Source organism: Electrophorus electricus, chromosome 3, assembly GCF_013358815.1.
Source record: "Electrophorus electricus isolate fEleEle1 chromosome 3, fEleEle1.pri, whole genome shotgun sequence".
Lineage (NCBI taxonomy): Eukaryota > Metazoa > Chordata > Actinopteri > Gymnotiformes > Gymnotidae > Electrophorus > Electrophorus electricus.
This window is the reverse complement of record NC_049537.1, coordinates 22,438,544-22,464,737: the sequence shown is the minus strand read 5'-3', so window position 1 is coordinate 22,464,737 and position 26,194 is coordinate 22,438,544. Positions and strand designations below refer to the sequence as shown.

The 26,194-nt window shown below is 44.8% G+C and overlaps 1 protein-coding gene across 5 annotated transcripts in view; it reads left to right on the top strand.

Moving 5' to 3' along the window:
- Nucleotides 1–26,194, top strand: part of akap12b (A kinase (PRKA) anchor protein 12b) — a 42,641-nt gene that overhangs the window by 14,416 nt on the left and 2,031 nt on the right. Inside the window, exons 2-3 of one of the 5 annotated variants that reach the window (XM_026998363.2) lie at nt 8,397–8,496; nt 20,154–24,908. In XM_026998363.2, the coding sequence (XP_026854164.2) occupies nt 8,397–8,496; nt 20,154–24,904 (4,851 nt within the window). In that variant the 3' untranslated portion in view covers nt 24,905–24,908. Of the gene's footprint in view, nt 1–8,393; nt 8,497–15,994; nt 16,264–20,153; nt 24,909–26,194 lie in introns of those variants that run through there. The other 4 variants (XM_026998354.2, XM_026998346.2, XM_026998378.2 and 1 more) reach the window with 4 other exon arrangements.

Genomic DNA, 26,194 nt, shown 5'->3' with positions numbered 1-26,194 from the left:
CAGATGGCAAAGTCAATGTGACAGAAAGGAGTTTCTTCAGCAGACAGCACATGTGCTCCTGGGCTGTGGAAGACATCAGGCCACCCTGAGATTTTGGAGACCAGCCCCATAAAGAACCTGTAGGTAGATGTCTTTTTAGGATGAATGATGTGATCACAAGGCCATGCCTGGTAGGGGGGTTTGGTGGGGGGTATGTCTTGCTGCCAGTTTATCTAAAAATCTGAATGATCAGGAAACAGTTCAGCGGGTCCCTAATGTGACAATTGGCTATTGCTTTATTCCACTATCTAAAATTAATTTCTTGACTGCTGTATAGTATATATTAAAGGTTTTTTTTGTGAAAACAATTGTTATAATACCCAAAGTAGAAAATCGAAAACCATTTTGTTTTCTATTGCAATAATAGGCTACGTTTCTCTGCTCTTGACTTTGTTCATTGTTTATTCATGTTCTAAATCTGGCGCACCTAATTCTCTGACCCATATCTCCTTCATTTCATTGTCTCATTCAGAATTCCGTTTTAAATCCATCATTATCGAGAGGCGCAGTCTGGGTGTCTCATGCGTCAGTGTGTTGCGAGGTCTAATTCAGAGAGACTGAGGGACCCAGTGGCTCCAGAACGTCCTATGGAGTCAGGACACTTGACTCAAACTAGGGCACACTGTGCCAAAGAACCCTCCACAACACACACAAACACACAAACACACACACACACACACACACACACACACACACACACTGCTGTCTGTGAATGAGGGTGGCCATTGTGATGGGTGTTTAGGGAGAACCTCGGTTCTTCTCACTCCCTAAACACCCATCACAATAAGTGTTTAGGGAGTTGCTGGGTGTTTGAGAATTGGCGGGAAGACAAAAGAGGTCAAACAGATCAGTGCTAGCATACCGGACCAGGTTCAGAGCCTGGTAGACTGCGTCTGTGTCTGTAGCTGCATGGCAAATGGCGGGAAGCGTAGCTCTGGCAACATTAACCTCGGCTTTGTGCTTCCCCCTTATCCAGCAGGCAGGGCTGGAATTCAGAGTGCAGCAAAACAGCTCTAGTGACCACGACCATCCCTCCCCCTGCAACCAGGGTGATTTGAGGCCCGACTAGAGCCAACATGGAGGAGGCCTCTGTGCACTTAACCCTTGGCAGCACCAGAGACACTGACAATTCATCGCAGCAGCTTGCCAATGGCGAACTGCAGCAGCATCGGCGTGTTATTGGCCAGTGCTGTGCACACATACCTTAGGAGTCACCACAGAGTATTAAGTGCGCACATTTAGCCGACGGGTCTGGAAGCCACTGGCATTCGTCGCCGAGTCGAAAAAGGCTTATGGGTGTGGGCCGTTCTGCAACATTTGCTCCCGGCTCTCACAGCCTGGAAGAGCTGATGCGTTTGCAAGCAAAGTGCATACTTGCTTGACTGATTTAGGTAATCTAGGTAAGAGCAGTGCTCCTGTCTGCATGTGGAGCCTGGAACGCTATGGTGCCTTTTTCTCATGCTGGGCCCACTGGAAGTTCCCAGTAAAATCACATCAGCACTGTCCTGCACTCTAGTTGTCTGTTGTGCATTAAAAACGAATTCCATTCTGAATTCCAATGGGAACGTTGTAATTATAGTGGTTTCATGCTACGATATGAGGGGCCTTCATCAGCTGAAACAGCAAAACAGGCCGGATAGTTCAGAGACGTGTGTGTTTGTGTAGATGGAGATGATGCATGTCTGTGATCTCCATGGTGTGTGTGTGTGTGTGTGTGTGTGTGTGTGTGTGTGTGTGTGTGTGTGTGTGTGTGTGTGTATACTTACCCTTTCCTCAGAGACTGTCTTTCTAGTTAACTGCTGAAACGAGTAATGTAGTGGTGTGAAATCCAGAGCAGAATCAAAATAGATTGAGGTCATTAAGTTAAATGCCGGCTGGGTTTGTAAAGCAAATAAGAGCTTTTTTACTTGTTTATGGCTGTGCTGTCTGGTAGTCATCTTTCAGTCTCTAGTGTAAAGAATACTGAGGAGGATTGACATCAGCATGCAGTTTTTAGAGAGTACCTAAATAAATCGGTACTTTTTTATTAAACAGTACATAATAAATACTGTTGTTGTTGTTGTTGTTGTTGTTGTTAGGTTATTTGTTCAAGATGTACATATTTTGCATATCAAAAACATTCTCACATTCTTGCTAATTTCTCTGTAATCATTCAGGTGGAAACACACACAGTCATGCACAGTAGGGGCGGCCTCACTGAAGCGCATCACTGTTCCACAGACTTTCAGACGGCTTTATCGGCTTCCAAAGCAGTTGAAGTTTGAGCGAGAAGACCCAGGCCTGGAACTCCTCAAACTCCTCAGATCGTCCTGTAACATCCCCTCAAACACTCTTCCGTCCTCCCAGATGAATTCCCATGTCCCACCCCTTGTCTGTCTCCTCCCCACGTCTCCTTTCTGTCTCCACCCGTGCTCTCCTTATTCCACTGGGGGGGGGGGGGGGGCAGCCTTTCCCCCGGAGTACCCCTAGAGTACCCCTGCAGGCCTTCTCGTGGTCACTCCCTGAAAAAGAGCCGTCGGTCGAAGGCGCCTGCGCTCATGTAAACTGCTAGAGGAGGTCAGGAACGTGCGTCCAGCTGGGAGAGTTCTGCCTCTCACTCAAATCCTCTTAGGACTCAAACCGAAATAAGCTATGCAGAAACAAAACACAAAGTGAGTATTGACAAATGTGAGTCGGATTTAACTAATAGGACTGACTGAAGTATGAGTAGATGTTGGTGAGACCTTCTGTTTATGGTCTGAAATGAAATCCTCACATCTATGTGATCATTCTATGTACATGTGCTACTTTGGGTAACATGACCGTTCATGTGGAATATTAGGCGAGTTAAAGGTCACTAAAGCATAATGAAAACCTTGTCAAATTTATGGTTGACCTTTAATACGTTTGAAGTATCTGTTGACACACGATATAAAATGGCCAATATGTGAATATTGATTACAGGCATCAATGCAATGCTTTCGTATTATTGCATACTTAAATATAATGTAAGGGTCTTTCAGCGGTGTAATAACAAAATAAGAGTAACCATATGAAAAAGGTGAAAAATAATTTCAGATGTAAGACTGGCACAGTGCTGAAGGAAGCATAATACGAGCCAGTCCTTTCATTCTGCTTTATTTGTTGTGTTTGTATGAGTCTGTTATTTCGGCATCAGGTGCAGTGAGGACCATTGCAGCAGTGAAGTAAATTTAGCTAGAGTGCTTAACACAGCCACTTCCAATGCTGTGTTTATTCAATTAGTTTACTAATGTTTACAGGCATAGGTAGTACACACACACACACGCATGCGCGCACACACATACTAGAACATAAACAGTGAAGAATTACAGTTCATTCCACGCTGAGTCTCTGCACTCTCCTATAAAAGCGTTACCAAAGCAAACAGCAATGCTAATAAACATTAGAATTCCAGACAGATCGTGGCATCGTGAACCTCTTCATCTGTGATACGCCGCCCTCTGGGGACTATGGGAGCCTGTCTGGTATTTGTTCGTACTGTATTCACATTTCCAACACTTTGTGGTCTGCACCACTACTTCGATATGCCTTCAATGTAAGAATGAGGTCAATGCTAACAAGGTATTAGAGTCAAAACAAGTAAGATCACAAAGAATAATTCTTAATTCACAATTTAATCACTTCATGTCCTTTAATAATTGAACTTTATGTAATGTTGTAGTAAGTATATCTTAGGAATGTTGTAAATTCCACTGCAACATGTCAGTTCATTTGACAGTGTCATAATAAGAGCAGCCTTGGAGAAAATATTAGAATCAACCATGACGTGTGTGCGTGTGTACATGCGTGTGTGTGTGTGTGTGTGCGTGTGCGTGTATGTGTGCGGGCGTGCGTGTATGTGCGCGCGCGCGTGTCTGTGTGTCCGCGCGCGTGTCTGTGTGTGCGTGTGTATGTGTGTGTTTGTGTGCGTGTATGTATGTGTGTGTGTGTGCGTATGTGCGTGTGTGTGTGTGTGTGTGTGTGAGTGTGTGTGTGTGTGCGTATGTGCGTGTGTGTGTGTGCGTATGTGCGTGTGTGTGTGTGCGTATGTGCGTGTGTGTGTGTATGTGTGTGTTTGTGTGCGTGTATGTGTGTGTGTGCGTATGTGCGTGTGTATGTGTGTGTGTGTAGCATAGGTCCTCTGCTCGTGAAAGATTGGAGGTTAACGAGTGCTGTGTGAACTCCTCTCTCCAGGAGATGTGTAAGTGCAGCCCCTGCTGAAACCCAGACCCCATGCTGCTTCTCATCTTAACAGCCAATGGTGTGTTTAAGGGCATGTGCACCACAGGAGGCAGATGCCTTTTCACACACTAATGGATGCTCCCGTAGCTCTATGTCTTCGTTAAAAAAGTGGAAACTGTTTTTTTATGTATGCATGGCCCAAAATTTACAATGTAAATACAACCATGGGACACTTAAATTTACAATGTCAATATGACCAGGGGAAATTCTAAGCATTTAAAGATGTGAGCATTTTAAGTGTTTGAATGTTTATGCGAATATAAGAGCTCAAATAAAATGAAAAACTTCAAACATCCCCACAAATCCTGGCCTTCGTCAGACAGACACCTTCGTGCTTCAGAGTCAGCCGAACTTTAGTCAGCAGGCTGTGGTATGTTTGCACTTGGCTATTGTTATCTGGCTGTTCCCTTGGGGAGGCCTGAATGCAGACAGTCCCTAACAAATGCTTTCTTTTATTTTATCTGCCTCTCAACTGCAGAGAGAGGCCAGAGCTTATAGGGCGTGCAGGACGTTGTTATTGCCTAACGTCGTTTAGGTTGTTTTTGGGTTGGAAATGCAATGAGCATGAGTATGAGCGCCGAGACAGAGCGCTGGGAACCCAGACACATGCATCAGCGGTTTCAGGAACGCAAGGTGATTAAACGGAAGCAGGACGGACTACGGGTTCCCCCTCGGTCCTTCTCTGGTCATTTTCCACATTGTGGAAAGACAAGAGCCCAAGGAAGCTGGAGGAACCACGGGCTGTGGCAGCCCAGACGGAGCCTAAGGGGTCCAAGCAGCAGCAGAGCAGACCAGACGGGTCCAAGGAGTGTGGCCTTATCCTGCTGTTTTAAGTCTATTGGGTTGCTATTGTGTTGAAGTAGGGCAACACAAAAAGTGCTGTAGGACTAACCAGAAGAGTCTATGCACAGAGATGCATGGTACATGTAAACACCCTTCTCCTTCAAAACAAAATCATTGCCTCATATCGTTCATTTTTGCAGGCTTCTATCCAGCAAGTGCGGTGCCGTAAAGTCAGTTGTTGAACACATACACTCTCTCTCTCTCTCTCTCTCTCTCTCTCTCTCTCTTTCTCTGTCTCTCACACTCACACGCACACGCACACGCACACACACACACACACACACACACACACACACACACGCACACGCACACACCCCAGATGCCCACACATGGATTCAATCTTTTTTTTCCCCCTTCTTGTCAAGCAATTGTCAGAAGTAGGCGGTACAGGACAGATCTAAGTGTGCCAACAGTGCGTGTGTGTTTGTTTAGTTAATGGACAGGCTGTGTGGACATGTGCTGTCATCTGCTGTTTTCTCACACTCTGACTCGACCGGGCAATCACACCCAAAAAGCAAATGGTCTACCTGGTAATTGCAAGTCATGGTGGGTGGTCAGAGAAGTATTGATACAAGCCAGGAGAAAGAGTTAACTGCCAGGCTACTTCTTATTTCTGCAGAAAGAAAGGTGATGCCTCACATCAGAAGCGCTCGGTACACTCCTTCTCCAATTCCAGAAATTCCATCTAAGAAAAATCCAATTATTTGCCACTTGATGGAATCACGTTTATTCCCATGACGTGGGATCTTGTTTCTGCCGTACAGTACCTACTTAAATCGCCACGAATGATTTGATTTGACAGATTTTATTTGGTGAGTTCATGTACGGCCGTCGCTAATAAAAATTTTAAAGACCTTCTGGCTCATTAAACATCACTGGAGCTTGGTGGGGAATGGTGTTCCAGACAGACCTGGGGGGTTTGCCTGTTCATGCGCTCAGCACATCTGACCAACATGGGCTCCACATTCCCGTTCTCTGTATGTATAATTCTCGGTATCTGTGTGTGTTTCCACAAGTCTGCAAATGTGTGTAACACTGAATTTGAGCATTAAATCTTCCATTGCATAACTAATCTATATCTATATCTATCTATATTTCAAGTTACACATCTAGAACACAGCAGTTTTGCTTATACATCAACAAAAGTCCACACCAAGCAGGGCCAAGACCCAGGGCTCCTTTCGAACAGCCTGTGTGGGGGATTCTCGGGCACTCGCGTGTGGGGGACTCTCGGGCACTCGCATGTGGGATAAGAAGGGCGGAAGTCTGAAGGAGAGGGGCGAGGGCAGGGTGGGCGGGGCTAACCCCACCCAAACCCTGAAATTCCACAACGGAGTTATGGAATCTGTGGAATGGCAGTCATGAGGTAGGCCCTGGGGTCAGAAAGCAGGTGGGCTTGAAGGGGCACCTACTGGCCCACGGGTGTAGGTGCACGGAGCTGTGTGTGTGGCACGGATGAGTGTGTAGTTGTAAGCATGAGTGTGTGAAGGAGGGTGTGTTTTTAGTGCTATTGCTAATTTAACCCTGTTGATGCAGTTGAACTGCTTGCATTGTTGTCTGTACAGGAGGCGCTCATCCCTCCTGATTCCCCTCAGCTCTGTGCAGTCACTTCACTAAGTGTAAATATGTAGGGTTTGTCCTGCTAAGTCCTGAAGGTGATGAGAGTGGAATCTCTTATCCCTCCCTGTAGCCTTTAAACATGTCTCACCCTTAAATATCTTTAGGTTCCTCCTGCCTAAATAATTACATGTACAGATCTCTTTTTTTGGCTTGGAGTCACCTATTTCTGATACAGGATAAAGTAGTCATTTTAGTATTGTCACAGAGACTTTCTTATTTTTAGAATGCAGACTTTGCAGTAAATGTGAGTTAGTACAGAAATGCTTCTAAATATATTCCATCACATTTCACAGTCTCTCATTCTCTCTCTCTCTCTCTCTCTCTCTCTCTCTCTCTCTCTCTCTCTCTCTCTCTCTCTCTCTCTCTCTCTCTCTCTCTTTTTCCTCAATTTAAATTCAATTCAATTTAGCTTGGCATGTTGCCAAAGCACAATCAAATATAAAACTGAACATTCTCGGTGAAACTAATAATAACAAAATGCCAATAAATCAATCAATCAATAAACATAAATAAATGAGTATGGGAATAAACAAAAAAGTAATAAATAATAGTGAAAAATTAAACCAATACTAGTAAAGAATTTTTTTATTTTTGTCTCTCCCCCTCTCTGTCTGTCTCTCTCAGGTTTCTCATTTTGAATAAAGAGCCTGAGCTAACGGTAGTAAAAACAGCTCGACACGGCAAGTCTTGGTCATTAGGAAACCTAAGGCAGCCTCGCCCCTGCAGCTCAGGCTGTGTGTGTGTGTGTGTGTGTGTGTGTGTGTGTGTGTGTGTGTGTGTGTGTGTGTGTGTGTGAGAGAGAAGACAAAATTGAAGTGAATGAGCGCATTACATGGAGTACTTGAGTTAGCAGATGGGGAGGTATGGGGACTGCTCTTCTGAAGTGGTGCAGCTGACCCCGGCTTTACGATGAGCAGATAATAAGGAACAGACCTGGCAAAGCTGGGTGTGTGGTGTTTGGCTTCCATTAATGAGGTTCTTTATGGAGAAAACATACAATAAAACTCTTCATTTTGAGCTGCAGTTTTTGAGGACTGATGCATGAGGAATTTATGCTTGAACTGGGATAATATTTGTGCTGCTCACGCACACAGCCTGAAAATAAACGCGCAGAGCCAGGGATAGCATCCTTCGGGCCGCTGATACGAGGACGTTTCCTACGTTTATGGGATGCTGCGATGGCACATTCTCTGCTGAAGGGAAAAAAAGATTGTCTGGGGTGCGCAGGATTTTAAGCGTACATGGGATTTCAAGGCCAGAACTCTAGAGAGGTTTTAATGGACATGGTGCAAAACTACAGTGCAGAAAGAGCTCTAGGGCTCTAGATCAGCTAGACAGCAAGAAACACGAGTAGTAAACACAAGGGCTGTGGCCGAGATTGCTCAGATAACAAGGTGTCTTCATTCAGCAGAGGGGCGGCGTCGTGTCCCGCCTGGTGTATTGCACGCTGTAATAAAAGTCTGTCACAGAGTTGTTTAGTGGGTCAGGGGACGATTATGCGTTACGCGTTAAAATTTCACCAGAAACGCATGAGGCGTTAGGTGGCATACGTTGGAGAAACTTGGCGTAATCGCTTGTGTGAATATCCAACGCAAACGCGGGGTTAATTGATTGATCAGTTCGTAATTCATGTCCTGTTCACCCTTCAGCAGATGCAGAAGAATGGACAGATCTCTGTCTCCAGCCTGAATGGGAAGACAGACGAGCACACAGACTTTAATGGACTCTCTGAGGATAAAACACTCTCTGAGGGTAAGTGTGTGTGGTTGTGGAGGGCGTGTGTATTAGTGCATCTGTATCTTTAAAAGAATATGTATGTCTGTTTGTTTGTGTGTGTTTGTGTGTGTGTGGGTGGGTGGTATATGGGCAGCATGGTCTGTCAGGGTGTTGGGGGTAATAAAGACTTGTCTTGATGTCTTTATCTAGATCTCCTCTCTCCCCACTGACTCTACACCACACGATCCTACACCAAACCCAGAAAAAAACTATAGTGAATTTACTTTGTGTGTGTGCAAAAACGTGTGTGTGATTAGTGTGCAAGAGAGAGGGAAAAAAAGTGCTCTAGAAATGTTCTACATACACATATCCATGCATGAGACATCAGATGACATGTGCATAAAAGAATCATGACATGATTAGTTATCATACATGCTTTACTCCTTGCACCATTTGCGGCATATATTACAATTATTTATCATATATCTTCTCTGTGCTTTACACCACTCTATCTATCTGTCTAGTTATCTATCTGTCTATCTGTTTATCTATCTATCTGTCTATCTAACCATCTAGCTAGATAGCTATTATTATACAGAGTAAATGTGCTTGTAATTAGCTAAAATTTCACCTGCGGTGGCAAGAATGCACCTTCTCATGTCTGTGTGTCTGTGCGATCCTTTCCCACCTTTCAGAAGCCCCCAGTCTCCTCTTCTCCTTTAGACACTGGGGCAGCTGCCCATCTCCAGAGCTCGGCCCCGGCCACGCGCTGCTTATTTACCCCTCCTATGCCTTTAAACTCTGAGAGACCACCGAGATGTTTCCCTTCGAAAAATATTTCGCTGAGATGTTTATTTAGCGAGGCATGACCTGGGCGAGCCCCACAGAACTCCATGCACGTTTTTAATAAGCTTACCTTACTGTGCATTGAGAAACTGGAGATGACTGGAAATGTAGAGATAGGCCCCGCATCTGTGGAGTGGTGCAGTGTTTTTAATAACGTCTATAATGACCTGTCCAATGGCTCTGTGCAGTAACCTTACGCTGTGCCCGGCCCCGTGCAGATGAATGGGAGGTGTATTGTCCATTAAGAGCAGGAATGCGACATGTATCTCCAGTGGAGATTCAGTTGCATGATGAGAGGAGGTATATGTTTAATAACCATGTTAGGCACTGCCTTTTTTTTTTTTTACAATAAGTGGCCAACATGTTTAGAGCAAAGGAATTTAATTTATGCCTTGAAAATTCATCATACACATTTGGACACTGAAGAAGTCACAATACTACATAAATGCGTGCATGCATATACCCATTGATACACACATACACACACACACACACACACACCATGTTGCTTGTCTCGGGTTGCCAGCCCCATCGAGACGTTTCTGAATTCCACCAACATGTTTGCTTTTACAGAACCCTGCAAGGTCAGGGTGTTTACGTTAGGAGATTATAGTGGGAAGCAGTTAGGCAGAGATGCCAGCACACTTCAGGCCAGATGTGTAGTATGTCTGGTATGCTCCTATTGTGTTGGCATTTCGAAAGCCAGGGCTCATGGCCCTGCAGTTCGCCCTGCAGCTCGCCCTGCTGGGGGGGGTCTGAGAGACAGGGGCGGGGGCAGGTGTGGGGGTGGAGAGCTAATGTGGTTGAGATCTGTGGGGGGGATTACGGCTGGGAGCCAGATAAAGGCGGAGACACCGTCCTCTGAAGAAGCAGGAGACGGAATGCCACTGATAACACTGAAGGAGGACAGGATCCAAGAGTAGCACCACCCTCAGTACACACACACAGTACACACACACACACACACACACACACACAGTACAAACACACACACACTCCACACACACACACACACACAGTACACACACACACACACACACAGTACAAACACACACACACACTCACACACACACACACACACACACACACACACACACACACACTCACCCACATTCCTGTGTATGCTAATAAAACATGTAACATCTTTCTTATGGATGTATGTTTTTTTCAGAATTAATAGATGTAAAATGAGACAAATTATTCTAGTGAAAATGTCAAGGTTTGAAATTTGACATGGCTTGAAGAGCGAGTGAGATCTGAATTACAGGAAAGCAAGTGAAGAGCTGGGTAAAATCACAGCCCAGTTCTTTCATAGCAGAAAAGAAGACAGCATGTAGGAAGGAAACAAGAAGATGAGGAAGCCGACTATAGTCTTCCTCTCCCGAGGCCGCTCGTGTACACGCAAATGTGCACGTATGCACACTTACACACACAGGACGGACGTATAAACACAAACCCCCCCCCCACCCCCCTGTATACCAATGCATGAAAATAAACTAAAGTCCTTGTAATGCGTTCCCCATGGCTCTCCTTTCACACAGCGATTAAGGGATTTCTGTGGTATGTTCCAGTGGGATAAGGGGACATGCTTCATGCTTCCCCAGGGCAGACGTTCGCGGGGGATGCAGCCACAGTACGGATGCTCGCTTTATTGACACACCTCCTCACATCACTACACTTAACGAGTATTGCAATGGATTTTAAGTTCATGTGCTGAACACCTTTTGGTGTGTGTGTGTGTGTGTGTGTGTGTGTGTGTGAGAGAGAGAGAGAGAGAGCGAGAGAGAGAGAGAGCAAGAGAGAGAGCAAGGGGGAGATGCGGGGGTGTTGAGTGTGTCTGTATTTGAGGGTGTGGGTGTCTTTTCTTTGTCTGGTAATCAACTCCCACAAGTATAAAGCACAAGAACTGGGTCAGGATTTTTTATCCTGTCCAGAATCTCTCCTTCACACACACACACACACACACACACACACACACACACACACACACGTGCACAACCTCTGGCCTGGGAGAGGCTGTTTGTTAAATATTATAAAGATTTATTTTTCTTGAGGCATTGCCAAAATCTGTACTGTATTGTTCAATGACCCCACTGCCAAAATGAGTGAGGGGGAGAATGGAGCACTTGCTATTAAAAAGCAAACAGCTAATCAGTAGTGAGAAAGCTTTGAGCATGATCACGTGCAGGCTTCACACTGAGCACAACACACTGTAGCTTCACACTTCACTCCAGTTCACTAATCAGAAAACACCCAACCATTTGTGTTTGTGCAAAAACTGCCTAATTTACAAGAGGATACAGACATAGATGTAGAGCAAACACACACACACACACACACATACACACACATACTCACAGCTCTATGCTAGTTGTACTGTGCGAAGAGGCCTAAGAGGGTACTGAAATTGAGCTCATACACAGAGGCCAATTTCTCCTAAAAAAAAGTTGTGTGTGTGTTTGTGTGTGTGTGTGTGAATGTTTAAATATGCATAATAAAATGACTCTGCTGTTAAAGTATCACTATACCAACTGATTTTGTTTTCAAGATTTTTTCTACTTGTTATTGCATGTATGTGCATGCGTTTGCCACACGTGAATGTGTGTGTGTGTGTGTGTGTGTGTGTGTGTGTGTGTGTGTGTGTATGTGTGAATATGCACACAAATATGTGTATGCTTGCACACATGTGAATGATCATGTTGTGCGGGCTTTGATGCGCCCAGCGCACTAGTGCAGTGTGCACACTGTGCAGCCTTGCCAAAGCATTTCATCAGCCTCTTGGAAAGCAGTCTGGCTCCAGCCACTTCGCAGCCTGTGTGGGTCAGTTCTCCTCTCTCTGCCAGAGCTCTTACTGTCAAGTCTCCAGCTGTAAAGTACACCTCACTGGCGATAGTTTTACTGTCTTTCTATGTCAAGAAAATATCTTTGAAACTTTATGTTTATTTTAAATAACAAAGTCAACAATATAATTTCACAGAAACCCCACATATCAGACCGGCATTGGGAGGCGTTGAACTGCCCCGCGAGAGACGCCAGATGAAACCATTAGAATTTAAGTGTCATTTGACATTTGACACTGTAATATGTTCCCTCTGCTGTAGCGCAGATGTCCCGGAGATAGCACACACCACTGAGCAGGCCCTACCCTCTTCTTTTGCAGTGAGTGTATTCTCCTAACACGAGACCGATATCAGCTCCTTCCCTAGCTAACACACGCATGCGCGTGCACGCACACATCACCCCGCGTCCTTCTCGAACTGAAGCCTTCCTAATCCGCCCTATGCTGCTCCCCACTGGAGAATGTGAGGCCTGCCCATTGGCTTCCCACCAGCCCCGGACGGACTCACACAGCGCTCTCCCTGGGGGCAGGCGCAGAGTCCGCTCGCACATCAGTACCAAGGAGGGTGGAAGCAGAGACAGCCGTAAGGATCGGGGCGTAGACAGGGAGGTGGGGACTCAGGAGAGCGAAAGAGAGTCGTTTGCCCACAGTACGTGCGTGCGGATGGGTATTTAATTTCGCTTAATCTAATTTGATCTGATTGGATGTAAGGTAACGAGTAGCTTGGGGAGACAGAAGTGGACGTGAAGGAGGAGAGAGTGGGGAGATTGTGGCCATCTGTCCGCAAGCCTTCTCTGTAGTGAGCAAAGGGAAATACGAGCTTTCCCGCATCACTTAGCACCCGTGTGCAGGTTTGCTTATGTCATAGGAGTTTGTTAAGGGTCGGGACGATGCACCAGTCTTTCCAGGCAAACCATGGCTTGCTGGGTGGTGGGTGGCGGAGGTTGGGATACCGTTAGCGGAGAACGTGGTATCACCTCTAATGGGATCGGAGGGGGGATTCATTCTTGGAAAGTCCGGGGTGAGAGGTGAGGGAGGATAGATTTAAAGATTTGCGTTCACCAGTTAAAACCACCCAACCCCCTGCAAGCAATTTCCCCTCCCCCAGCGCATGCACACACACTCAGCAGCCACATTCTCCTGCACTGGTTTCCTCTTCCAGCTAGGACTTTACAGATCAGGGCTTGGTAAAAGTCTCATTCTCCACCCATCCATACTGTGAAGAATGTCCGTCACGTTGCGACATTGAAACACATCGAAGGTGACGCTCTTGGGATGGCAAGAGAGGAAATGTCCCAGGTTCATACCCGTTAGTTGGGATTGTTAGACAAACATCTTGTAACATCTTGTTTCATGCAACTCTGAGTTGCTTCATTGACATGTAATGCCATATTATGTCATTAGTTTCACCCAAACCATGTCGGCTGTGTAAGTCAACTATGAGCTGATTTTAACCCTTGGTTACAATCAAAACAAAAAATAGTTTTTACGTGTTTGTTTGTTTTTTTCAGTAAATGTGAAAAAGGCATGAACAAACTGGTTAATTAACACTGACTGTTTGGAGCTGTCAGAGTGTTAAAGAAAGATTGGGCAGAGTTTGTGAGAGGATGGATAAAGACCTGATCATAGGCAGTGTGTTTATCTGCTAACGGGAGTCGTGCAGGTCATTACGGGCACCGAGGTGACTTCGTTGAGCATCACCGTGACCGTGTGTTGACACATGCAGTGTGTCGACAGCATCATCTGTGGAAAGTCGGGAAACAAAGTAAGCAGCGAGCGAGCTGAGGGCCGGTACAGGAAACTGTGGAGAAACAATGACGTCGAAGAAGGAGTGCTTTTCCTGCGTAGAATTCTCCTGCTTCCGGCCGTCCACGGAGAGCTAGAAGAAAGAGGGACCGTGATGGAGAGTTTGAAAGGGGACTTTTAATTAAGGAGACGCGACGCAGCCTAGGAGTGAAATTTGCCCAAATGCTCCATGGACGTTTAACAGGTCGCATTGCACGGCACAAACGAGGCAGAGCGCGCGAGAGCAGGACGGGGAGAGCGTGTGAGAGACCGCTGTGATCCAGAGCTACGCTCGTGCTGAACGGCCATTTCCTTTTCCTACCATTATTTCAGCATCGCTCTACCTCGAGGAATGCATGCGCGCACCAGGGAGGGCTCCGATGATGTCATGCCGTCCCGTCCGAGCCCCGAAAACCCAGCGTGCCTTACCCAGAGAGGCCCACGCCTCAAAGCTTACATTCCTGGATTTTGTCATGTTTCTCGGATGCTGCAGATAGCGCGGGCGTCGCCGGCGATTACGCCGGCTCAGGCTGCCCTCTGCAGTGCCACAGCCTCCAGCCCCGTTAGGGCACCTTAAGAGGGTCCTTGTGGAGGTGGACGGATATGTCCCACTGCACAGTGATTCACGCAAGAAGATCCATGTTATGGTTGACCCTTCTGACTCACTCGTGTGTACTGGAGTCACTGGAGTGTGAGGGCATTCTGTGTACCGAATTCCTCTCTGCTTGAGTCACCGGGAATTAAGATGCTTGTCCACTGTGTCACATCCCTTATATCTGAGTTTGATCGCGCGTTTATTTCCCAAGGAATTTGGACGTGGTCTCTCATTGTCTATTGCATAAGATCTACAATCATGTATAGGTCTACAATTAAAACTAGTGTATTGTGTGTGTGAGTGATCTTTTTTCAAATAATAATAAATCTTGTGAATTTAAAATAGCCACATACTGTAGACTACTAAGAGATGCACTCCGGGGCACAAACCAAGAGCCATTGCTGGAATTGGAATTAGCTTTTAGAAAAATTGTATGAAAAGCTGCAAAAAGATTTTGTATTTGAACGTCTTCCAGCACTCCTAAGTTTGCAGCAAAAGGTTTGCCTAAATAACGAGTTCCGTGTTTCGGTTTACATTACACATATCACGTGTCTCTGCCTCCCAGTCTTTGTCGAAATGCAAATGCCTCACATTCAGAGCCTGGCCAATGGTCTGGAGTACGTCTGTACGGCCCAGGCCTGCTTATCACCCTTGAGAATTTAAAGCTTTTATCACCTTTTAGGAAAAAAGATATCACCTGGAATTTGCACATTCCAGCAGAACAATGCCTAGGTGTGAGCTCCCTGATTAGGGCACATTCTTCCAAGGCCTGTTCCTTAAATCCATCTCCTAGCAGACAGGACAGCCGCTGAAATCTGGATTAATGTCCAAGTGCTATGTTACTATTTTGAGCGCTGCAAAAAGCTCCGGGAAGGCCGTCATAGCTTGATGCAGACAGTGAGCTCTTAGTGCAATTAATTCTTGTCTGTAGTGGCATCGCCCATCTGTGTCACCTATATGTCGTCCAAAAGATATATACAGTATGTCTTAGGAAAGGTTTATGGCAGTATGTAGTAGATTTTAAGTAAATCTGAGGTAATGAGCGGATAACTGAAATGCTACGTGCTGTTACCAAGTTAACATTCCTGCACCGTTAGTGGTGTCACCCGTGAGAGGGCGAAAGAAGAGATATTTTTCTCATACTGAAAAGAGAAAGAGGTGGAAGGAGCTGGGAGAAGCAAGAGCGGGAAGGCGAGCGTCTGCGAAAAGCTATTCAAAACGAATCTATACGTGATATTTGAAGAAAAATGAATAAAACATTACTTTCGGTGATCTTTCATTTTCTGTCATTCTAATGAAAGCTTCGCGGGGAGAAAATGTTGCGCGGGGGGGGGGGGAAGCCCCACTCAGAGGAGGAGAGGCGCGCAGACAGCTGAAGAGAGGCAGGGAGGAGGGAGGAGGGGCGGGGTGGCCCACGCGGGGCCTCTGTGTCAGCGCCTGTTCAAATGTGTGTTGCCCACCTCCCCTGCTCATTGTAACCCAGAAACTCAGAGGAGGAGACGCTTGAAACACGGAGAGGGAGAGAGAGGACCGTAACATAAAAACCAGCCCACTGTGTTTTGGTTTTTTTTTTTACCGCCGGGGAGATAGACAGAGCCAGCCGCTTTTACAACAGGAAATTCTAAGCAGCACCTTTGTCGGCTAGTTGTTCAAGATCTTTGGTTGTTTTGCTTTTCTTTTTCTTTTTTTTTGTTCTAGGGAAGATTTGTCCAAATGTTTGGGACAATAACTTTAACAGGTAAGGTGCATATTCACACTTTATAATTGGTTGTCGGCTATCTCACGTCTGTTTCACATGTGTCGAGTTGATGTTTGTGGTTTGCAACATGAAAAGCTCCGTGAACCTTAAGTAATATGAGCCAGATAAGCATTTGGTACTGCGTCAAAGTTGGCCTGCTTGCTGGTTTAGAATGAGCTGTTTTTGCAGGCCACTGGTGGCCATGCTGACTAAACTAATGAACTCAGGGCGAGTGAATATCAGTGTATGGTTTAAATGAGGATGCTCAGTTGGGGGCATTGTTATTTTGAGGGTGTGGTAGACCATAACTGTAAACCCATACATCATTTGAGGAGGCAGTGTAACAGTTCACAGCTGTTGCCCTTTGCCATAGCTACAGTTTATTTCATTAGTGTTTTAAATACCACTTTTTTCAGTTATAGTAAACGAATCTTTGTCATTTTTGGGTTTTGTTGTTAAAGTGTATTTAATTCATTATTACTGTTATTGTAAAATTTAGAATTGGCATTTTACGGCAGTTAAAATATTTTCGGAGATAACAAACTCGAATGTGACTTTCTGATTAGAAAGCCCCTTTGCTGGCTCTTCAGTGGGACAAAGTTGAATGGGACTGGATGGACCGTGTCCATTCATAAACAGAACATCAGCTCCAGAAAAGACAGAAAAATCCACTTGGAGCAATGTTTCTAACCTTATGCTGAATATATGTAGCATGATCACACACATCTTCGATTACAGCCTGATGAAAATGCGCACTATACCTGGACTTCAAAAGAGCTGGTGGGTCTTGCATGTCTGTTGTTTGGAATTTTAATTAGTCTTTGAGCCCTCACATCTTAACCAGGGGTCCTCTGAAAAGTGCCAGTGTGTGTTATAAGGAAATGGAATTGATTATCTGTTGTAAATGACTAGAAACCGCGTGAATAGGTTGTGTGTGTCTGACCATGTGTCCAGAGACATTAAAGGACTCAAACTTTTAACATGAATCTCAGCATTTCAATTGCTGACCAGTCACAAATAGTAACTGTTTATATCTTCTGTATATGTGTTTAATTTTAGTCTCTGTCATTCCCTATCCAAAATATAACAAGTTTGTTGACAACTTTTTTTGGCAGCATCGTTGAATGCATTTTGATTTACTCCATACTTCTTTTATTGGTTAGTTTGTATCTGGTGCCACACCTCTTGCTCTGGGAGGAGGATGGGGTTCAGAACTTTGGTAAGATGGGGTGTAGTCATTTCATGGACTGGGGTACAGTCGTTGAGTCTGGGTGGGGGGGAGGTTGAAGGGTTGGCTTGGAGGTATACAGATAAACTGTACTATTTGCAAAGTGCCATTAGGCCTTAAGCTGTGTGCTCTTCAAACACCCACTCCTCTAATTAATAGACCACAGTTACATGCATCTGTTTGCAAAACATGACAAACAAATGGGCCGGGGCGGGGGGGGGTAGAGCGCATGCTATAATGCCCCCCCAACCTATACCACCTATAGTTCAGATAACATAACACCCCCCTCCCCACAACCTCCTCCACCCTCCATATACTCTACAAGCTGCCATAAACAGAGAGGGGATCAGATTACTTGGTCACACTTTAGAGACAGCCGAAGATGTATGATGGGGAGTGGCTGGAGAAACCTCTTGACACATTTTGTGCCTCTTTCTCTCTCATACATACATATTGCTTCTCTGTCTCCAGCTGCGAAGGACATCGGAGAGATTGAATTGTTAACATGACCACGTGTGTGCATGTGTGGGTTAGCCTTTCGATCTTGATGCATAAGTTGACCTCATTTTCTGATTCAAAGGTATATTCTATTTAACAACCACGACGGTATGTGACGGTCTTCCTGGTGGATGCAGCAAAAGTGTTGTTCATTTACAGATCTAAGCTGGTCAGAGCTTTGTGGTTGTTTAGATGCTTAGCTAATGCTCCAAATGGCTTTACTTTATCCACCAGCACTGAAGAACCACCTGTTTGCGTAAAGTTGGATGTGTTTCCACTTATCTTTGAAGCTTTGAAGCCCCGCCTCTACTGCAACTGTTTGACTAACATTGGCATAGACGGCATGGCGGTGTAACAACTGCTCTGACAATAACAACTATGTGAGAGTCCTAATCCCACCCATCTCTCTCACGCGCACACACACATGTAAATGAAAACTGTGTTGCTCCTTATATATATTGTAATGGCCCTCACACCGCTCCTTGGTCTTTGCAAACGTCAGCACAGTAAAGTTGTGGAAGTCGTATCAGTCTTATTGTCAGCCTCCCATATTGTGCTTTCTCTTAGTGACGTATCCAGGCCTCTCGTCATGGTTATTTAAGTTTTGGGATGGACAATGGTATGGGCCCCCCATACATTTTAGCCTAGCTGGGAGAAGCCAGGGTTCCATTGTGTGAACTGGGGGCAAAACAATGCAGTCGTTCCTAATTGAAGTTAAAGGTTTTTTTCTCCCTGGGGGATGGGTTGCTAAATAAGGGGGGAATGTAGAATGTCATCTCCCAAATCACTTGAAGTAGTAGTCGTAGTTGGGTATTTCTGAGTAGCTACAGCTCTTTTGTTTTTCAAATTTCTCAATATATTCAGTTGTGTAGCTATAGGTTTGCTGGAACTGCCCAAAATCTACCTTATTTAAAACATGAAATTAAAGTGAAAGAAAGGCTTAGTTCTTGCTATTGTGTATTGGGAGTATTTCTAATCTCTTGTTATCTCTGAGAAATTATAGAACAATCATGATATTCTAGTAATGTCTGATGAGGGGTGAAGTCCTTTTAATATAGCAACATGAATTGGAAATTTTTCAATATATCGGTATATAGGGGTGGGTGTGTGTGTGTGTGTGTGTGTGTGTGTGTGTGTGTGTGTGTGTGTGTGTGTGTGTGTGTGTGTGTGTGTGTGTGTGTGTGTGTGTGTGTGTGTGTGTGTGTGTGTTTTGTTCACTTGTATGAATGAAAGTGAAAATATATGTGAGTGTCTGTTGGTCAGTAATCAATCCAGTAATGTAATATTCTTGTGTTTAAATTAGGGGTTTTTAGATTTATGGACCTCAGAGCAAGAGCAAACAGGCAGATGTGAGCATTCCCTCAACGTAAGGGTGGATGACAGGAAGCTACGCCTGTGAATTGAACTCTGCCTCTCCACCTTATACACCACCCTATATCTGACCCACTCCTGTCAAAACATAGATACAAGAATTTGTGTGTGTGTGTGTTACTGTTTTTCTCACATGTTAACATGTGGACATGTGCTTACTCAGCCTGTTTGAGACTAAAAGCCAAGATTACAAAAAGATTGTAACTTTTCTTTTATGCGCTGATTTCTGCCACATTAGGTCAATTCTATTGTCCAGATTTTTGGCAGCAGTTATGTAACTGTGAAACATACAACTCAGAAATATCCCCTAAGGCTTTGTTGAATTGTGTCATCATTCCACAGTCTGTGCTCTTGGCTTGCACTCAGAGAAAATATCAGCAAACGTAAAGCCATGATCAGATTGCCATCAAATGAAATCTGTTCAAGGGGTGAAAGTGTTTTAGACATTTATGCAACTCTGTTCCATTGATTTCCTGCAGACGTTTCAGACTTGCATCTTGAATGAATTATATCAGTGAATCATGTATATTACTTTTATTAGTCTGCCACTGGTCATTGATTCATTTTAGGGTTAACTAAGATTAGCCAGAAGAGTGGATGTTAATTATTTTTACTCTCATCCCTTGAATTTATTTTGTATGTATTAACATTTCTTGGTAATGATGGGTAATGATTGTTTTGTAGAAATTAGATGGTGGTAGATATTTAGTAAGTTGCACACTGATCTGATATAATTGATCTGGTCATCATTAAACATTGTGTTCATGGCTGATTATTTTTTTCTTCTTTTCAGTAGGCCAGACTGATGCCACACCCCAGAAAGAAGACAGTCCTGAGACAATCGAGGTGCTCCAGGATGAGGTCTCCCCTCAGGTTAATGGAGAGCAGGAAGAGAGTGAATGTGTTAAAGCAGATAAAACCACAGCCATAGAGGAGACGGTGGTGGAGGAGAAGCCAAACGAGGCCAATGAGGTGGGCTTCAAGAAGATTTTCCGCTTTGTTGGCTTCAAGTTCACACTGAAGAAGGACAAGAATGAAAAAACGGAGCCAGTGCAGCTGCTGACAGTGAAGGAAACGGAGGATGGTGCTTCAGAGGCTGTTGCTGTGGAAAGCAAAGAGGAAACAGTGGAAGTAAAATCTGAGGAAGAAAATATATCGGTTGCACCACAGACAGAAGAAGAGGTCACCATTAAAGACACTGCTGATGCAGAAGCAGCAACAGATCTCCCTCAAACTGATGCTCCAGCTGAGACCACGACAGATGGTGCCGCAGCACCAGAACAGACACACACTGAGCAGCCGGCTGAAGACATGACAACAGCTCCGGAGAAAGAATCAGAGGTGCAAGCCGAATCTCCCACAAGCCCAGGTTCTCAAGAGATGCAGTCCTCTTTCAAAAGGTTCTTTACCCAGGGAATTTTCTCCAACCTGCGGAAAAAGACAAGCTTCAAAAAGCCCAAAGAGGAAGAACCAATGAAGGAGAAGTCTGTTGAGGAAGACATAAAGGAGACTGATGAGAAACCAGGAGAGGTGGCAGCAGAAAAGGAACAAGTTAAAGATGATATAGAGGAGGTGGCAGCTGATAAACAGGTGGATAAAGTAGAAGCTCCAGATGAGGTTAAGGATGAAGGAAGCCCTGAAGAAGCTCCTTCTAACACTGAGGAACCAAAAGAGGAGGAGCCAAAGGTGCAGGCCACAGCAGCAAATGAGACTGAAGCACCACCAGAGGCTGAACCTGTTGCTCAAACTACAACTTGTGAAGATGCAGACACCCTTATTGCTGGAGCTGGTGAGGAAGCGAAACCTGCTGATGATCCCATACCTGTTTGTGACAAACCAAGTGACTCTACAGAGGAGCAACAAAGTCCTGAGAAATCCCCTGCTGAGGCAACCACTGAAGCAGAAGTTCTTTCAACTCAAGAAAAAGTCAAAGCTCAGGGAAGCCCACTGAAGAAGCTGTTCACAGGAGCAGGATTGAAGAAGTTGTCCAAGAAACAAAAGGGCAAAAAAGAAGCAGAGGTGAAAGTTCCAGAATCTGGTGAACAAGCGGCTGAGCAGATCCAGCCATCCACCGAGCCAGCTGAATCTCAGAAACCTGACAGCAGTCCTTCATCATCAGAAGAATCAGGTGAGCATGTTGTAGAAGAGACCCCTCAATCTGAGGCTGCTGATGCAGGTGAGGCAGCTACTTCTGACAGTGAGAAGAAGAAAGATGGTATCCTTCCTTGGGCATCTTTCAAAAAATTAGTCACTCCAAAGAAACATGTCAAAAGATCATCGGAGAGTGAAGATGAGACATCTGGTGACAAGCCCAAATCTGCCACCTTGTCCTCAACAGAGAGTGCTGTACTTGATGACAAACCTGAGGAGATGAAACCAAGTGATGAAGTAAATGAGGAACCTAAGGAGGAATCACAGATTGAATCCAAAACTGAGACAAAAGCTGAGAAGGCTGAACAAAGCACAGAGGAGCCAAAGAGGAAGATGGACACTTCTGTTTCTTGGGAGGCCCTTATTTGTGTTGGTTCAGCCAAAAAGAGGGCCAGAAAGACCTTGGATTCTGATGATGAAGAAACTAAAATTGACGAAGAAGTGCAACAGTCTGGAGAAGAACAGCCTAAGACTGCAGAGTCTCCTCTCACAAGCTCCCAAGAGGCAGAACGTGAAAATGTGGCCTCATCTTCAGAGCCAGAGGGAGAGCTTGTCTCTACATGGGAATCCTTCAAAAGGCTGGTAACTCATCGAAAGAAACCCAAAGCAGAGGAGAAATCTGATGAAGCCTCAGCCCCAGAGCAGGCAATGTCTGACAGTGAAATGCCCAAAGAGGAGTCTTCCTTTTCTCTCAGAAAACTAATCCCCAGAAGAAAGAAGAAGTCTGCCAAACAAGGGCAAGTGTCTTCTGACATTGGATCTGCAGAGGAAGACTCTGACACCCCAGCTGTGGTGCCCCTGTCAGAATATGATAACGAACAACCAGAAAAGGCTGTGGCTGATGAAGTCAAGATAGATGAGACAAAGACAGACGTCGCACCAGTCACTCCTGCAAAGATTTCAGCAGAAGATCGATCACCATCTTGGATCTCAGCTACTGTGGAGGATATTGAAGACGAAGCACGGGGAAAGCAGTTAAGCGATATACCTGAAGAAGGAGATACAGCTGCTACACCTAAATCAACTGACAACACCATTGCAGAAGACATTGTAGATTTCACATCTGAAGCTGTTACTGCCCTTGAGCCAGTAGAAGAAACTGAAATGGTCTCTGCTATGTCACGTGTCACAGCATCACCTGTTACATCTGGTGAAACCACACCAGTTCCAGGAGATGTGCTGCAGAAGGATGAAATTATTCTACAGGAAGCTGTGGAAACCGTCAGTGTTACATCAAGTGCCATGGCTGTCACAGTAACTGAGGAACTGAAAAAAATGATTCCTGCCTCTAGTTGCATACTCCCAGTCCAGTCGGCAGTCGAGGATGAAAACGTGGTGTTGGTTGTTTGTGAGAAAAGTGAGGCCACAGCCCTTTCCACTGGCCTTAAAACAAGTGAAATCAAAGGTGTGGAAGAGGAGAGTCCTTTGAAGGCTTCAGTGGAATCTGTCACAGCTGTTGGCAAAGCAGGGTCCATGGAAATAACTGTCAAAGAGCAGACCCTAAAACCTGAGGAAGCTGGAGTGACGCAGGACACTGTTTTTGAGGTACGGGTAAATGAAGTTCAGACGGAGTACAAAGAAGAGACTCAAGTGTCTGTAGAAAATGCTGTGGAGATGACTGCACAGGCAGAGGCAATGAAAGAGACATCAAAGACTGAGACTGTAGATGAGTTCCAGCAAGCAACAGCAGTTAAAGTGGCTGTGGTTAGTGCCATTCAACAGGAGGCAGAGATTCTTGAAGAACCAGTATTGTCAGTAAAAACTCTAAAAGTGGAGGCAGAGGGTCCAGTTGAACCAACTGTAGAAGAATCGGTTTGTGCACACACTGTGCAAGTCACCGAAACAACTGTGTCTGAAGGTGAGAAAGTGGACAAGCTAAAGGATGTTAAGGACTCGGTCACTAGTGTTGTGGTAGCATCGGCAGAGGCAGTAGCAATGGCACCATTAGAAGAAAGAACAACCGTGTTAGCAGATGAACCTGTGACTGGGCCAGCTATGTTTAAGGAAGATAACACTCCTGTTGCAGCCTCAGGAGAGGAATCTGCAGTGACAGAAGAGATTATATTTGTTAGCCCAGACTCTAAAACAGAAGGAGAGCTGAAAGATGAGAGTACTAAAAAGGATGTTCCAGCCCTTGTCACAACAAGTGACCTTAAAATTCAGGATACTGTGAAAGAGATGGTCTCAGCAAATGTTCTGGTTGAGGGGCATGTGGAAGGTGCATCATCAAACATTAGTGCTGTTGTTGAGGAAAGGTGTGAAAAGGTTGAGGAAGAGGTCAAACTTTCACATACAATGCATGTGAAAGAAGAACAAGAAGTGATTCAGGAACAGAGCACTGTCATTGTCCAGGAAGTCATTCAAAATGTAGTTGAGAACCTTGGTGACTTGAATATAAAACAATTACCTGGAGAGACACCTGTGGGGGTGAAGAACGGTACCACAGTGGCAGAAGAAACAACAAAAACTGAAGAGGTTCCATCGGCTTTTGAAAAGACTGAGGAAAAAATCACAACAGCCATTTCAGCTGAAGCGGATAAACTTGTAACAGATGTACCAGCAGCTCAAATAGCAGTCCCAGATGAGAAAGCTTCAGAAGATGTACCAGTCCATGAAGAAAAATATGCAGTTGATTCATCAGTCCAAGTGGAAAAACCTACAGCAGATATAAAAGTCCAAAAAGAAAAACCCCCAACAGAATCCATCACTGATAAGCCCCTTGATGGCAGAGTTGAAATAAAAGCTCAGGAGGAGGAGGTTCCTACAGTTTCTACAGATGCCAGGCAAGAAGGTACAGATGTAATAATGCAAGAAATAAAGTTGGGAGAAGTTGAAAAGATTGTGGAAGATGAGAAAACAGTTGGTAAGAGCACAGACCTTGAAGACAGAAAACGTGGAGTTGACAAAGAGCTAAAGGATGTAGAAACTGAAATCCAGAAGGTATCTACAGACACACCAGCTTCAGAGGCTTCAACATCAAAGGAGAGTTATGAAACAAGGGAAGTGGCCATTGTTGTGAGCAGAATGGAAGAACAGGTCCTAGAAGAGCAGTGCCAGCAGGTTCAAGACATAAAGACTAAGACAACGATGGAAATAAATGCTGGAATGATACATGTATTGGATGCCAGTGATGAGCCAGTCAAAGACACTGAAGCAACTATGAAAGAAGACAGATGTGAAAACCAGGAACCATTGGAAGATAGACCTCAAATGGTCTTGGATGGAGCTCAAAAGGATATTTCAACACAGGACATGAAAGGCCAGGAGGGGCACGGAGATGCCCTCTGTCAACATGCAGATGCTGAAGCCAGTGAGGCAAAAGTGGCTGTTGAGGAGAATGCCATTAAAGAGGAGATGGACCATATCTCCACAGAGACTGCAACAGTTTCATGAGCCAGTGAGTATTTTACCTTAACTTGTTTATTACAGCTACATCCTGCATATCTCTATGATGTCTTTCATCTACTATGAGTTCCACAATTAAACAAAAATGTGAAAAGTTTACATTTAAAGTAAAAAGAAAATTACTGTATAGATGTTTCACATGATTACATGAACCCAGGAGCACTCATGGCAGGATATTTCTCAAGGGGACATCTTTTTCATCAAAGGTGAAAAGCAAAAACCTTGGATATCCTGAATTCTTTAGTCAGACTATTGCATTTTCTCATGGTTCCTTTTTTTAAAAACTTCAGTGGACTTTAGTTTTATTACCGGTGGGTTTGTCGGCTTGTGAAATGAAAAAGCTTTTGTTCAAGGTACAAGTAACCAAAGGGACCTTCAATATCAAAGCAAGAATGTCGCAGGCTGCCCCTTCACTTTGTAGGCTGCCTCTGACAGTGAAGCCGTGTGAAGGAGAGATGAGCTTGTGCTGAAAGACTGATTATAATTCCCCCTTCCCCAAAAACACACCCTCCTTTTCTCTTGCCTTCATCAAAGCTTTCCGTATGTAGTCAAGGAACCATGTCTAAGGAAATCATTGAATTGATGAGGTACACTTGTGGTATTTGGTGTCAGGAGAAAAGAAGAGCTAGTCTTCTAATAGTAACAGTTGTCTGTAGATTGACCATGTCTTAATAAATGCATTCGTGAAAATAAAATGCAGTTTGGTAAAGGCCCAAAGGGCTAAACATGATAAAGGGGGATAGAGAAGGAGATGGAGAATGTCTGCTCTCCAGAGAGGATGGAGAATGGAGGACAAAGTAGAGGAGAGATGGGTGTGTCTGTTACATTTTTGATGAGTGCTAATGCAGCACTGCAGTGGAACAGAGGCAGAGGAAATGTAGCAACGCAGCAGGGGTTTGGTGCAGGATTTTCCCTCTTTCTCTCTCGCCACACACTCCTCCCCCACTCTTGCTTTGCTGTAGTCATTCTTGCTGAGTCATAAACACAGTAAAGGCAGGGTTGGTTTGCGGGGTGGGGGGGAGAGACCAAGAGAAAGGCAGATGTAATGAAGAGGGGTATGTAGAGGGGGGGAGTGAAAAGAAAATCAATAAGAGTTAGACAAATGTTATGCCGCTATGGACTGATTGATACAGTAAAGTAGGAGAGTGTTAGCTACGAGAGAGGATAGTATATTTCTGTTCTGAATGCTTGCATCAGCACTGTATCATCCCTCCACAAATAAAAATAACCATTCCAGTACTACCCCACATATTGCACTACCACGCCTATATTGAAAGT